Source organism: Heliangelus exortis, chromosome 30 (assembly GCF_036169615.1).
Source record: "Heliangelus exortis chromosome 30, bHelExo1.hap1, whole genome shotgun sequence".
Lineage (NCBI taxonomy): Eukaryota > Metazoa > Chordata > Aves > Apodiformes > Trochilidae > Heliangelus > Heliangelus exortis.
Window position 1 is genome coordinate 2,471,056 of NC_092451.1, and position 13,303 is coordinate 2,484,358.

At 52.7% G+C, this 13,303-nt stretch overlaps 1 protein-coding gene across 1 annotated transcript; it reads left to right on the forward strand.

Annotated features, from left to right (window-relative positions):
• Window positions 1-253: 253 nt before the first annotated feature.
• LOC139788939 (tumor necrosis factor receptor superfamily member 10A-like) lies at window positions 254-12,803 on the forward strand. The gene is made up of 12 exons (XM_071729331.1): window positions 254-353; window positions 2,754-3,852; window positions 4,043-4,233; window positions 8,279-8,408; window positions 8,801-8,929; window positions 9,422-9,536; window positions 9,630-9,721; window positions 9,831-9,911; window positions 10,034-10,074; window positions 10,486-10,626; window positions 11,016-11,091; window positions 11,220-12,803. The coding sequence occupies exons 3-12, from the start codon at window positions 4,165-4,167 to the stop codon at window positions 11,510-11,512; spliced, it is 1,167 nt and encodes a 388-aa protein (XP_071585432.1). The 5' UTR covers window positions 254-353; window positions 2,754-3,852; window positions 4,043-4,164; the 3' UTR covers window positions 11,513-12,803.
• Window positions 12,804-13,303: the final 500 nt, after the last annotated feature.

Here is a 13,303-nt window from a genome sequence, read left to right on the forward strand (position 1 = left end):
TATGATCCCAAAATCCACGTGGGATCCCTTTGTTTTCTCCTCAGTGCTCCATTCCCCCCCCTTTGTGCTCCCACTTCTGTTCTCCTGGGGGGGTCCCGGTTCTGGGGGTGAGTTGGGTGCCAGCGATAAGGAGCGGGTGCTGGCTGGGTGATAACCACACACTCACCACTTATTTTCTCCTCCCCCTCCCCCTGACGGCCTTAAATGGAAACAGCAACGCCCGGGGTGGAAATTCCTGCTTGGCTGGTGGATGATCCCACCCCTCGGGATCGAAGAGCTGAGGAATGGGAGAGGGGGAGCATCCCTACCTTCAGCACCCTCCCCAGGCCAAGGAGAAAGCTGCTGTTGTTTGGGTAAAAAAATTCTCACTTTGTGGTTTCTCCCTTGCTCCAGTCTGGAAAGGTGGAGGGGGAAAGATTTGGGGGTTCTCTGGGGGGCAGGAGGAGGTCGTGGGGTGTCTGAGGAGAGAAAATGTGGTATAAATTAAAGGGCAAACTGGGAAATCTCACCAGGTCCCTCATCCAGCCTCCTTCCCTCTGGATTTGTTCCCTAAAAGATGGGTTTTGGGGTTTTTTTGGAGAGTGGGCAGTCCAGGTTCTTCCCCATCCTGTTGAACATGCACAAAATTCTGTGGTCTGCAAAAAAAAAAAAAAAAAGTTATTCCCAAAGAAGCCAAATGACTTCAACTGCAGTCAGTAGCATCTTGAGCACAAAACACATGGTTTTGGTTAAACAAAAGGCCCTGCATACTTTTGGGGCTTGTAATAGTAGTACCCACCCAGGAAACAACCAGGAACCATTCTGCTCCTTTAAATCACATTAATTATTTTTGACACACACAGGCCCTGACTTCTGCAAGGAGAAAACATGGTTGGGTGCACAAACTCTCCCATGAGCATGGTCCTGCAGGGAAGATCCTCCCCAAATATTCCCATTTTTGAGCTGTTTTGAGTGCAGCTCTGCTCATCCCCTCACTGCCTTCCTCCAGCTCCTGGGGCTGAGTGAGCTGCTTGAAAAAAAACCCAATTTTCAATGCTCTGAGCCCTTTTTTTTTTTCTGTTCATTTGCTCTCCCATGAGCATGGTCCTGCAGGGAAGATCTTCCCCAAATATTCCCATTTTTGAGCTGTTTTGAGTGCAGCTCTGCTCATCCCCTCACTGCCTTCCTCCAGCTCCTGGGGCTGAGTGAGCTACTTGAAAAAAACCCAAATTTTCAATGCTCTGAGCCCTTTTTTTTTGCTCATTTTAGGCGAGCATCATTTTTCTTCCTCCAGCTTCTGGGGCAGAGTGAGCTGCTTGAAAATCCCCAAATTTTCAATGCTCTGAGATGCTCTGAGCCTTTTTTTTTTTTTTTTCCTGTTCATTTCTCTCCCATGACCATGCTCACTACAGGAAGATCCTCCCCAAATACCCAAATTTTTGAGTTATGTTGGGTGCAGCTCTGCTCATCCCCTCACTGCCTTCCTCCAGCTCCTGGGGCTGAGTGAGCTGCTTGAAAAAAATCCAAATTTTCAATGTTTTGAGCCCTTTTTTTTTTTTCTGTTCATTTGCTCTCCCATGACCATGCTCACTACATGAAGATCCTCCCCAAATACCCAAATTTTGAGCTGTTTTGAGTGCAGCTCTGCTCATCCCCTCACTGCCTTCCTCCAGCTCCTTTGGCTGAGTGAGCTGCTTGAAAAAAACCCAATTTTCAATGCTCTGAGCCCTTTTTTTTTTTTTCTGTTCATTTGCTCTCCCATGACCATGGTCCTGCAGGGAAGATCCTCCCCAAATATTCCCATTTTTGAGCTGTTTTGAGTGCAGCTCTGCTCATCCCCTCACTGCCTTCCTCCAGCTCCTGGGGCTGAGTGAGCTGCTTGAAAAAAATCCAAATTTTCAATGTTTTGAGCCCTTTTTTTTGCTCATTTTAGGCGAGCATCATTTTTCTTCCTCCACCTCCTGGGGCAGAGTGAGCTGCTTGAAAATCCCCAAATTTTCAATGCTCTGAGATGCTCTGAGCCCCCTTTTTTTTTTTTTTGCTGTTCATTTCTCTCCCATGACCATGCTCACTACAGGAAGATCCTCCCCAAATACCCAAATTTTGAGCTGTTTTGAGTGCAGCTCTGCTCATCCCCTCACTGCCTTCCTCCACCTCCTGGGGCTGAGTGAGCTGCTTGAAAAAAACCCAATTTTCAATGCTCTGAGCCCTTTTTTTTTTTTTTGCTGTTCATTTGCTCTCCCATGACCATGCTCACTACAGGAAGATCCTCCCCAAATACCCAAATTTTGAGCTGTTTTGAGTGCAGCTCTGCTCATCCCCTCACTGCCTTCCTCCAGCTCCTGGGGCTGAGTGAGCTGCTTGAAAAAAACCCAATTTTCAATGCTCTGAGCCCTTTTTTTTTGGTTCATTTTAGGCGAGCACCTTTTTTTCCCCCTGCATCCCTCACCTGAGCTCTGCCAGCCCATTTTTCAGGCTCTCCCCTGCCTGCAGTGCTGCTTCCAAGTTGTTCATCCCCCTCCTGTGACTCAGAGTGGCTTCTGGAGGAAGGAAGGGGAGCCTGGGGCTGTTGGATCCCCTTGTTAGCCCACACCCAGGCTCCTTAGGGTAGGCAAAGGTCAACCTGTCTTCTGCCTTCATATTTATTTTTTTTTTTTTTGGACAGAATAATTTTTCTTCCCCACTCTCCAAATCACCTGACTGGGGAAGAGCTGAAAAGTCCAAAGGTTTCACTTTGTAATGGTGTTTTGGTTTTTTTTTTTTCCCTCTTGCAGGAGGAGTTCTCCCCTCACCAGAACAACAACCCCAAGGTGGAATTTCCCCACTTGCCAGCTCAGGGGTGACTGTTTGGCAGGAAAAGTGAGGGGTTTGGTGGAGTCTTTGTACCTTCTGCTGCCTTGGCCTGGGTTTCTCCCTGCTGTGTGTTGGTGGGACTCCTTTTTTTTTTTTTTTTCCCCCTGGAAAACTAAAAAATGAAAAATGGGGATCCCTTGCTTGAGGTGGCTGCTGCGGGATGGGGAAAAAATGCTGGAGAAGCAAGAGCACCCTGGGAGAAGCAAGAACACCCTGAGAGAGGCAAGAACACCCTGAGAGAAGAGCAAGAACACCCTGAGAGAACACCCTGAGAGAGGCAAGAACAACTTGAGAGAAGAACAACACCCTGGGAGAAGCAAGAACACCCTGAGAGAAGCAAGAACACCCTGAGAGAAGAAAGAACACCCTGAGAAGAACAAGAATACCCTGAGAGGAGCAAGAACACCCTGAGAGAAGAGCAAGAACACCCTGAGAGGGGCAAGAACACCCTGAGAGAAGCAAGAACACCCTGAGAGAAGCAAGAACACCCTGAGAGAGGCAAGAACACCCTGAGAGAAGAAAGAACACCCTGAGAAGAACAAGAATACCCTGAGAGGAGCAAGAACACCCTGAGAGAAGAGCAAGAACACCCTGAGAGAAGAGCAAGAACACCCTGAGAGAAGAGCAAGAACACCCTGAGAGAAGCAAGAACACCCTGAGAAGAACAAGAATACCCTGAGAGAAGAACAACACCCTGAGAGAAGAAAGAACACCCTGAGAAGAACAAGAATACCCTGAGAGGAGCAAGAACACCCTGAGAGAAGAGCAAGAACACCCTGAGAGGGGCAAGAACACCCTGAGAAGAGCAAGAAAGCCAGAACACCCTGAGAGAGGCAAGAACACCCTGAGAGGGGCAAGAACACCCTGAGAGCAGAGCAAGAACGCCTTGAGAGAAATATCCCTGGCAGCTTCTGATTTGGGAAGTGTGTAACCGGTTTTGGCAGAGAAGGAAGAAAAAAAAAAAAAAAAAAAAAAAAGCGAAAACCCCAAACGCACAAAAACCCGAAAGTTCTGTGCGAGGTGAGCTCAACCTCCTCCTCCTCCTCCTTCTCCTCCTCCCAGCGGGTGTCCCGGGAACCCCCGTGGGGTTCCTCGGTGCTGGCGGGCGCACGGGGAGGTTCGGTTCCCCCCGGACCTCCTCTTCCTCCTCTTTCTCCTCCCCCCGCGTATAAAAGTTCCAACTCGCCCACACCCTCTATTCAGTCCACAGTCCCCGCGCTGGGTGCCACCTCTCTCTTGGTGACAGCGCTGTCCCCATCGCCACCCGCACCCTCGGACCGGCTCCGCACCTGCGCTGCGCTCCCCCCTCCTCTCCTTTGCCCTCCGCGCAAGATGCGCGGGGGTCTCCGCTGCGCGCTCCGAGCCTCCTGTTTCCTTCTGCTGATACTTCTGCTCTCTCCGGTGAGTTTGGGGTCGGGGACCGAGGGTGGGGACCCCGGGGAAGGGGTCTGGGGGGTGCGGGGACCCCCGCGGGTGCTGCGCGGTGCCGGTGGTGACAAGCCCGGGCTTGTAGTGGTGTGGAGGGAAATGGGAAAGGGGATGGGAAAAGGTCCTGCGGGATCGGGGGAAGGTGGGGAAGGGGCAGCAATGGGGTTTGGGGGTGTTCTAAGCTGGGGGGGGGGAGCAAGGGGTTCACCTGGAAGGGAGCAGGGGATTGGAGGGGGGGGTTTCCCCAGCTTTACCAGCGGTTTGGGGTGGGGGGGATTGGGGAGTGGGGGCTGGAGTGGGGTTTGTGTGGTCCACAGGGGGAGCAGAGGTTATGGGGGGATGAGTGGAGTTGGGGGGGTGGGGAGAGGAAGGGTGAGGGGGGGTCCATCCGGTCCAGGGGTGAGGGGGGGCTGAGGTTATAGGGGGTCCACATGGGAAAAGGGTGAGGGGGGCTGAGGTTATAGGGGGTCCACATGGGAAATGGGTGAGGGGGGCTGAGGTTATAGGGGGTCCACATGGGAAATGGGTGAGGGGGACTGAGGTTATAGGGGATCCACATGGGAAGAGGGGTGAGGGGGGCTGAGGTTAGAGGGGGTCCACATGGGAAAAGGGGTGAGGGGGGCTGAGGTTATAGGGGGATCCACCTGGGCAGGTGGGGGTTCACCTGGGCAGGACCCTTGGAGGGCAGCAGGGTTGTGGGGGGCTGAGGTTTGCAGGGTTAGGGGGGATGTGTGGGGCTGAGGCTGTGGGGCAGGGTGGAAGTGGCAGCATGAAAGTAAGAGGGGAAGGGGGATCTCAGCCCTCCTAGGGCTGTGGGGCAGCGAGCACGGGTGAAAGCCATGGGGCTTGTAGGAGATGTGGGGCTGGGGATCTTCCCTGTGGCTCTGGGGAACTGTCCTATGGCTCTGGGATCTTTCCTATGGCTCTGGGATGGCTCTGGGGTCGTTCCTATGGCACTGGGATGGCTCTGGGGTCGTTCCTATGGCTCTGGGATCGTTCCTATGGCTCTGGGATGGCTCTGGGGTCGTTCCTATGGCTCTGGGATCGTTCCTATGGCTCTGGGATCTTTCCTATGGCTCTGGGATGGCTCTGGGGTCGTTCCTATGGCTCTGGGATCGTTCCTATAGCTCTGGGATGGCTCTGGGGACCAGCCCCATGGCACTGAAGGGGATTCCCAGTCCCTCCCCCTTCCGAGCCCGCCATCCAGTGTCAGGATTTGGCCACATGCCCAGGACTGTCTGAAGGCATCAAAGGGTATGGGCAGTTCTGGGCTGCCTGCTACAGGAATGTTTGTTACCTTTCCAGCTTTCCCACATGACATCCAACCCCTCAGCACCTCTGGCTTTTGGGACAAAAAATCCCACCTGCACGTATCCTGCTTCTTCCCTCTGGATTAGACCTTGTATGGAGCTTGTAAATACCTGAAATTCCACCTCGAGTCAGTAGGATCCCACCCTGGGTTTTATCCCAAGGATCCCACCCTGAGTTTTATCCCAGTCATTCCACCTTGAGTTTTATCCCAAGCATTCCACCCTGAGGTTTATCCTAGGGATCCCACTCTGGGTTTTATTCTGGGGATCCCACCCTGAGTTTTATCCCAGGATCCCACCCTGAGTTTCATCCTGGTCTCTAATCCCTGCAGTGCTACACGTGGTGTGGAATTGCTGTGTTTAGAACCAGCACTGACCCCACCAGGTTTAACAGTGAGTCAGTTTCTCATTCATTTACTTCCCTATCTTGTTTATGAGCATTTACTTAGATAAACCCAGCCTCACCAGCCTCTTTTTTTTTTATTTTTTTCCCCTTTTTTACTGTAATTAAAAAAAAAAAGAGGGGGGGGATGGTCCACGTGGTAATCATACGATATGGCTGCAGTTCCTTCCTCACCATTGCTTATTGCATCATGCCTGGACCTGGGCCACTGGTCCTGAGGAGGGAAGCTGCTGGGACTCTGTGTCTGCAGGAGCTCAAATTCCAGCCACAGAAAGTTTTGGTGTGGGGAAAACCCCCACATTTATCAGAACTGTCTCCTTGGAGCAGAGGCCCAGGAGGGGTCTGCTTGGGGTAGGTTTTTAGCCCTGGTTCTTCATGCTGAGAGCCTCTCTTGCTGCTTCCAAGGGTTGTTTCAAGGTCAGTGAGGGGTCTGCCTGCTTTTCAGGGTCTCTGAGGGTCTTCTTGAACTCCTTGAAGGAAAAGTTGAAAGCTTGGTGCTTCCCAGAGCTTTGCTTTCCAGACCTCATCATCCAGAACCTTTTAGCTGCTCAGCTTCTTGGGGTTTTCTGTGCCTGGTCATTCCTCTGCCCTGAGCCAAAGCTTCTTGGAATGTTCACTGTGGGTGAAAACTACTCTGGAATCCCACTGCTTCTCACCCACAGCTCCCAGCTTGCTTTCTCCTGGTGTTTTGGAGGACTGGTGGGTTGGTCAGCCCTCTGCTGCCAAGGGCTCTGTGCTGGGATGATGAACTGGAGCTGCACTTGCTGAGAGGGGCTGATAAACTTTATCTGACACTTGTGCTGCTGTTTCATGAAAACCAAGGAACTCCTGCACCTTTTCCAGGCAGCAGATAATGGGATGTTGGTGCTGTCATCACCTTCACAGCCCTGAAGTGTTTAAATGGGGGGAAAAAAAATATCCTTTGGGTTTTTTTTTTTTTTCTTCCCCCATGGGGACAGCATCCCCAATCTCCATCCGTGAAGGCTTTAAAAACCTGAGTGGGAAACACCCTGTGACAGCAAGACTTTTCTCCTGACCTGGATAAAAAAGCATTTTTCTGGATAGAAAAAGCATTTTTCTGGATAGAAAAGCACTTTATCAACTTGGAAACTCCTCCTGGTTGGAGAGGGAGCTGCAGCCCCAGGAGCTGTTGGAGGGATGGGGGTTTGATTCCTTCCGAATCGGAGTCTGGAGATGGGTTCCTCGTGGGATCTGTGCCTCTCCAAGGAATCTGTGTGTCTGTCCAGGCAAAGCTGGGATGTTTGGGGATGTTTGTCAGGGGAAGGGCTCTCTTGGTGGCCTGTTTGCTCTCCGTGGGGGGTTGTTGTGGATCTGTGTCACCCTCGTGGCCATCGCTCAGCCCCGTCACTCAAACCCTTCCTTGGACAAGCGTGGGAAGTGTCTGGGGAGGAGAAGGGGGGGATCAGCTCCGAGGACAAGCTCGTGTCTCTATTGTTTCACTAGCTAACTCACAGGAGAAATATTTGTTCTGAGGCAGGTTTCTTGGGCCTGGGCTGGGAGGAAGAAGGAGAAAGTGGCTCTGCCAAGATTGTCACCGTCACCGTCACCTCCGCGGGGTGCGCGCCACGGCCGGGCACCACCCCCCCCTGCCTGCAGCCCAGGGCAGAGTTTATAGCCACTTGATATTCGTGGAGCAGCCCTACCCTGTGCTGGGCAGAGCCTTTGGGACAAACCTTGCTGGGATGAGTGGCCATTCCTGTCCCAGCAAGAGCTGAGCCACCGGGAAGGTGCACGGGGAGCTGGCGGAAACCTCGGCTTCCCCATCCCCAGCCAGGCAGGGGGATAAAAAGGAAACTCTGGAGGCTGTGCTGTCCCTTGGGAGTCTGGAGCAGCGTGGGTGTTTCTTGTGAGCACAGGAACTACCTACCAACCTTGGCATGGGGTTGGTTTCCTCCCCACAAACGCCCTCCCTGTTCCTCTTGGCTCCCTTTCCATTTTCTCTCAGGGCTGCGGGTTCACACGCTCAGAAATTGGGGAAGGAAAGGGGGGGCTGGTGTTAGCCCAAGGAAGTATTGGGGGAGCCTTTGCCTTGCTGATAACCTGACACATGGGAATCCCTCTGCAAACCTCCTCCTTATGCTTTGCCCAGGAAATAACCACCCTGGGACAGGGAAAGTACCATTCACTTGCATCAAGGGGAGGTTTGGCCGCCAGGAGCCATCCCGGAGCTCCTTTCCCAGTTCATCAGAGCAGCTCTTGCCATTCTCTTTTCTTCCCTTGCCCTTCTGACTTGGTTTTTAACCCAGATTTTTCTGTATGTTTTTTGGTTTTTTTTTTTTTTTAGAGGGAGATTGTGTTGGGAACTGCTGCAGCAGCATGGAATAGGAGGGACAGGCTGGATCCCTTGGACCTAAGCAGGGATGAGTATTACCGAGTCCAGGACAGTGATCTCTACTGCAGAAAGTGCCCTGCAGGTAAAGTGGTCTCAGACATCACCCCCCAGCAGCCATGCTCTGCTTCTCCCTGCAGAGCTGGAGCATCCTTGCTCCTTGAGAGGAGGCAATGGAAAGCTCCTTCAGCTTCCCACTGCTCTGCTGTCACGAGATTCATGGATGAGTTTCAGTTGGAAGGGACCTTAAAGATCATCTGATTCCAACGTTGCTCCAATCTAAGGGGTCATTATGGGAACGTTTTCCTTGTGTTGATTCCCATATCACAGAATCCTAAAGAGATTGGGGTTGGAAGGGATCTTAAAGACCCATCTGGTTCGCCCCCTGCGTTGACAGAATCAACTCCCTCTCTCCAAAGATGTCTCTGGCCTGGATGTTCACCCTTTTCTTTCTCTTTCACCCCTTTTTTTTTGCAGGCACCTATGTTGCAGAGCACTGTCACGAGCAGAGGGGCTCCAGCAGGTGTTTGCCATGCACAGCAGATGGATACATTGCATACCCAAATAGCTTCACCAAGTGCCTGGGCTGCCAGACCTGTAGGGAAGGTATGAGGGGACAGTGCTGGCTGGGTTCAGCTGACAGGAAACCTCTGACTGTCACCTGGAGCATCCCCAAAACGTGGCTCAGGGGGCAGGCAGGGGGTCTGGAGCTGGGGTGGTGGCTGCTTTTTGAGCTCCGTCTCCGTTCAGTGCAGCATCTCTTGTGCAAAACTTGGGACACCAGACCTCCAGGCAGCAAGGACCTGGAGGACCAGGCTGGCAGCAGTCTTGTAGGGTGCTTGGTGGAGCTGTGATGGGATCATTGCTTTTCCCATGGGCACGGTGAGGTGTGGAGCAGGAAAAGGGAAGGCTGGGACTCAAGAGCAAAGCGACTTCACCTCCCCCGGGTCAGCTCGCGTCGTTTGCTGCCTTAAGGAAGGAAGCAAAGGAGGAGTGTGGGGTGGAAGGGGGAGCAGAGGAGGAGCGTGGGGTGGAAGGGCAGAAGAGGAGGAGTGTGGGGAGGGGCTGGGGTGGAGCATTTTGTCCTCTGCCCCACAGATCAGGTGGAGCTGAAGCCCTGCCAAGCCACCAGCGACACGCAGTGCGCCTGCAGGAACGGCACCTTCTGCTCCCCGGATCATCCCTGTGAGATGTGCCAGAAGTGCCAGCCCCGGTGAGTTGGGTGCCACGGGGAGGGTGCCACCAGGATCTGGGCTGGCAGCCCCCAGAAGTGCTCATCCTGTCCCATCTCTCTCCCCTTTCCTAGGTGTGGTGAGGGGGAAGTGGAGCTGGCTCCCTGCACGCCGCACAGCGACCGCCGCTGCGGTCCTGCCACCCCCAGCAGCTCCAGCTTAGCTGGTAAAGTGGGTGAGGGGCTGCTGGAGGGGGGGAATGGGTTAAGGGGTGGAGGGGTGAGCTGAGGACACCCAGGAGCTGCTCCTCACAGCCTTTGTTGTATCTGCTTTAGGCCAGTGGATTGCATTCATAGTGCTGGCAATTGTGGTCATGCTCGTTCTTGGCTGCTGCTGCTGCTTCTGCCATTCCCCAGGTAAGCATGGGGTGCAGGGGGACCCCCAGAGTGGTCACCCCAACTCTGTGTCAGTGTGGGCTGGGTGGGAAGAGAGATCTGCTTGAGGAAAGAGGGATCACAGTACCATTTTCACCTTCCAGGAGACAGGAGGTACCTGAGCAGGACGTGTTACAGCGCAATGGTGAGTTGCTGGGATGGCAGCATTGGGGTAGCAGCTCTGGGGGCTGAGGTGAGGTCCCCCCCTCTGCTCCCCACTTTGCCTGCAGCTCCTGGGAAGGCTGGAGGAGCAGGGAGATGAGGCACAGCTCTGCAGGGATGTGGGAGAGCTGAGCCAAGCAGAGGATGGCTCTGGTAGTGCCGTGCCCTGTGTGGGGTGCTTGCAGCCCCCTCCCCAGTGCCAGCACATCCAAGGGCCCTGGTGGGGACCCTGGGTTAGAGGGAGGGCTGTGCTGGAATGAAGGCTGAGCCAGGGCCCTGAAACCACTGCAGGGTGGATGTCACTGCTATAGGTGACATCCCCAGAGGGCTGGCATAGACCCTGCCCTCCTGGAACCACCCAACTCCTTTGCTTTGTGCTCCTCTCTGATCACAGAACTACCTGTTGCAGCAGCTGAGAAGGTACCAACGGAGGGACCTGGGGACAAGGGACAATAATCACAACACACGTGTCTGCCAGGATCAGCTGCTCCCTGGGAAATCAGATTCAGGGATTCCCAGTGCTCCAGCACTAGAGGTGCATGAGTTTGTCCCTCTGCTCAGCCAAACTCTGCTGCTCTCCTCTCTCTTCACCAAACTGATCAGCTCCAGGGGCTTCCCAGGCTGAACCATGGGTTCTGTGGAGAGGCATTGAGGGCTCTCTTGTCCTTCTTTTGGGTTCAGGAGTGTAAACTCTGCTCATTGCAGTTGGCTGCCAGAGTCCTCTGCTGATTTCATGCTGCTGCTGAGCAAACAGAGCTCTCCTCTCCTTGGCTGGGACCTCTCCCAGCTCTCCCTTGCTGGCATCCCAAAGCTGGGAAGTGATGGGTGTCCTGGGGTGGGGGATGTGGTGATCTCCTGCCTCAACAGGAGAGAGAGAGAGGGTCTCCAGCTCCCCCATTTAATGGGGGACATTTATCTTTCCAGGTAATAAGAAGATCGTCTCCCAGTTCACCACCCAGGAGGACACTGGTCTCAGTGGCAGAAGGAGACCCCATTACCAGTAAGTCTTGGTTCTCAGGGAATGTCCTGAGGGAGGGGGCAAGCTTGTGGGCTGAATTTTCAGTGCAGAATCCTTTCTGCCTCAGTTTTCCATGCTCTACCCTGAGCTTTTCCTTCCAACCCTTCCAGTTTTACGCCGTTCTTTGGACATCTTTGCCCAGGATGTGCCCTGCAAGGACTGGAGAAGATTTGGTCGAGCCCTTGATCTGAGTGAGAATGACATTGACCTTGCCTTTGTGCACAATGAACCTTCCCTGGAGCCCTTCTTCCAGATGCTCAACACCTGGCTGAGCAGACAAGGGATGAGAGCTTCTGTGGACATCCTGCTGGATGCCCTGCACAGGATCAATCTGGGAGGGATTGCAGAGACCATCACCTCCAAACTGGTCCAGCAGGGAGATTTCCAATATGAAGGCAGTTGAGAAGCAGGAGAGGCTTCTCCCCACTTGAAGATGAAGCCATAAATACCTCGAAGGACGTTTAAATTTTATCCTTTTTTAAAAAAAAAAGCTGGTTTGTAGCTCTTTTTTGAGGCGTTGTACACTTCAGCTGAGCCTGGGGGAGTGGATGCTCTCATGAACTACAAACCTCATGGTCCTTTCCAGTGAAGCTGCAAGCTTGATGTTGGTGTTTCCTTCTGAAATCCCAAATGGTGCCTTCAATTCACTGCACCCAAGCCAAAAACCTTGAAACTCTTGCACTCTCCCTGTGGGATTGTTGCTTGGAAGCACTGGTACTACCCAGACATCTTCAGGATCAGCTCAGAGAAGGGCTTTTGCAGGATGCCTGTGATTTTTCAACTGGATCATCCTTTTTTTTTTGGATCATGCAGTGCCTCCTGCTTGTAGAACATCTCTAAGGTGGCCAGCAAGCTTCATACTGTACACTCAGTGGGCAAATCTCAACTGGGTTTTGGGTTTCTCTCTTAAAGCTGTTGAACTTGGGGTTTTTTTTAAGTAGGTGGTGGTTCTGCTTGCTGTGAGGAATCAGTTTGAAAGTGGACTTGGAAAAAGGGGGGGAGAATCCCAGTGATCCCAGAGCTCTGGCCTTGCCTAAGGGAAGGTTGGGGAACATGAGCAGCAAACCAGTGGTGGGCCAGAAACCTTTTTTTCCCTGATTTTGGTTAATTCCTCTTCCCTTGGCCATGGGGTGGCTTTGCTGTCCCTGTCACCCTCCAGCCAGCATGGAAAGATGAATGCACTGAGTGCCCAGCAGGTCTGGGGGTACCCACCAACCCTCCTCAGCCCCTTTACCCCCTGCTCAGGTTCTCACACCTCAAGCTCAGGGAACAACTTGGCTGGGAAAAAAAAAAAAATTAATTAAAAAATCCCAAACCAAACTCCTGCACTACTTGAGTCCAACCACCCCAGGACCTTTCCCAGCACAATGGGAAAGCACCAGCAGCATTGCCAGCCCCTCTCAGCACCCAAGGGTGCTGGTTTGGGCTGGGACAGAGCTTTTTTGCCATCAGAGTGGATAATTTGGGGCTGGTTGGTTGGCATTGGTGCCCTTGGTTACACCAGGGATGTTTGAGTAACTGCTGAGCAGTACCAAAACCAAGCCCACCAGGGCTACCCTGGGCTCCTCCCTCCTCACACTTAAAAAACACAAGCAGAAACCTTGTATTTATATATTTATTTAGTAATTGTAAACATACACAGGTATTACCTTAATTCCTAATAAAAAAATAGGTTTGTTTTTTTTCTTTTTTTACTATGCGTGGTTGTTTATTTTCATAGGTGGCTCTGGCCCAGCCAGTTTGTTCTTTCAATTTACATAAAGGAAGAATAAGCTTGGTATTTTTTTCGTTTTTTTTTTTTAAAAAAAAAACCTTTCCTGATATCTTTATTATTTTTTTTTTTTTTTATTCCTCCCCCACCTTTCCTCTGCCCATGCTCTGTTCTAGGTTTCAGTGGGCACCAAAGGGGAGCTCAGCACCTGCTCCAGGAACATTCCCCACCCTTGATGCTCCTGCCCCAAGGAAAAACTCCTCAGCAGCAAACCCCAGCTCTGCTTTTACACCTCCCACCGTGAGTCTCATCACCTTCAGCCACCTGGAAAAAATTAGGAGGCTGAAATCTCAGTCCCTTGAGCACACGGGGGGGGGAGTGGGGACCCCCGGGGCCAAGTGCTGCTTCTGGGCCATGGTGCTCCCTCCTCTGGCTGCACTGAGCCAGGGCTCTGTGTTGCAATAGCTGCTTTGCAGATCCATG

Coding starts and splice junctions, on each gene's coding strand:
- LOC139788939 (XM_071729331.1), top strand. CDS start 4,165: ATGCGCGGGGGTCTCCGCTGCGCGCTCCGAGCCTCCTGTTTCCTTCTG. Junction 10,075..10,485: donor GGACGTGTTACAGCGCAATG/GTGAGTTGCTGG, acceptor CTCTGATCACAG/AACTACCTGTTGCAGCAGCT. Junction 10,627..11,015: donor CCAGTGCTCCAGCACTAGAG/GTGCATGAGTTT, acceptor TTATCTTTCCAG/GTAATAAGAAGATCGTCTCC.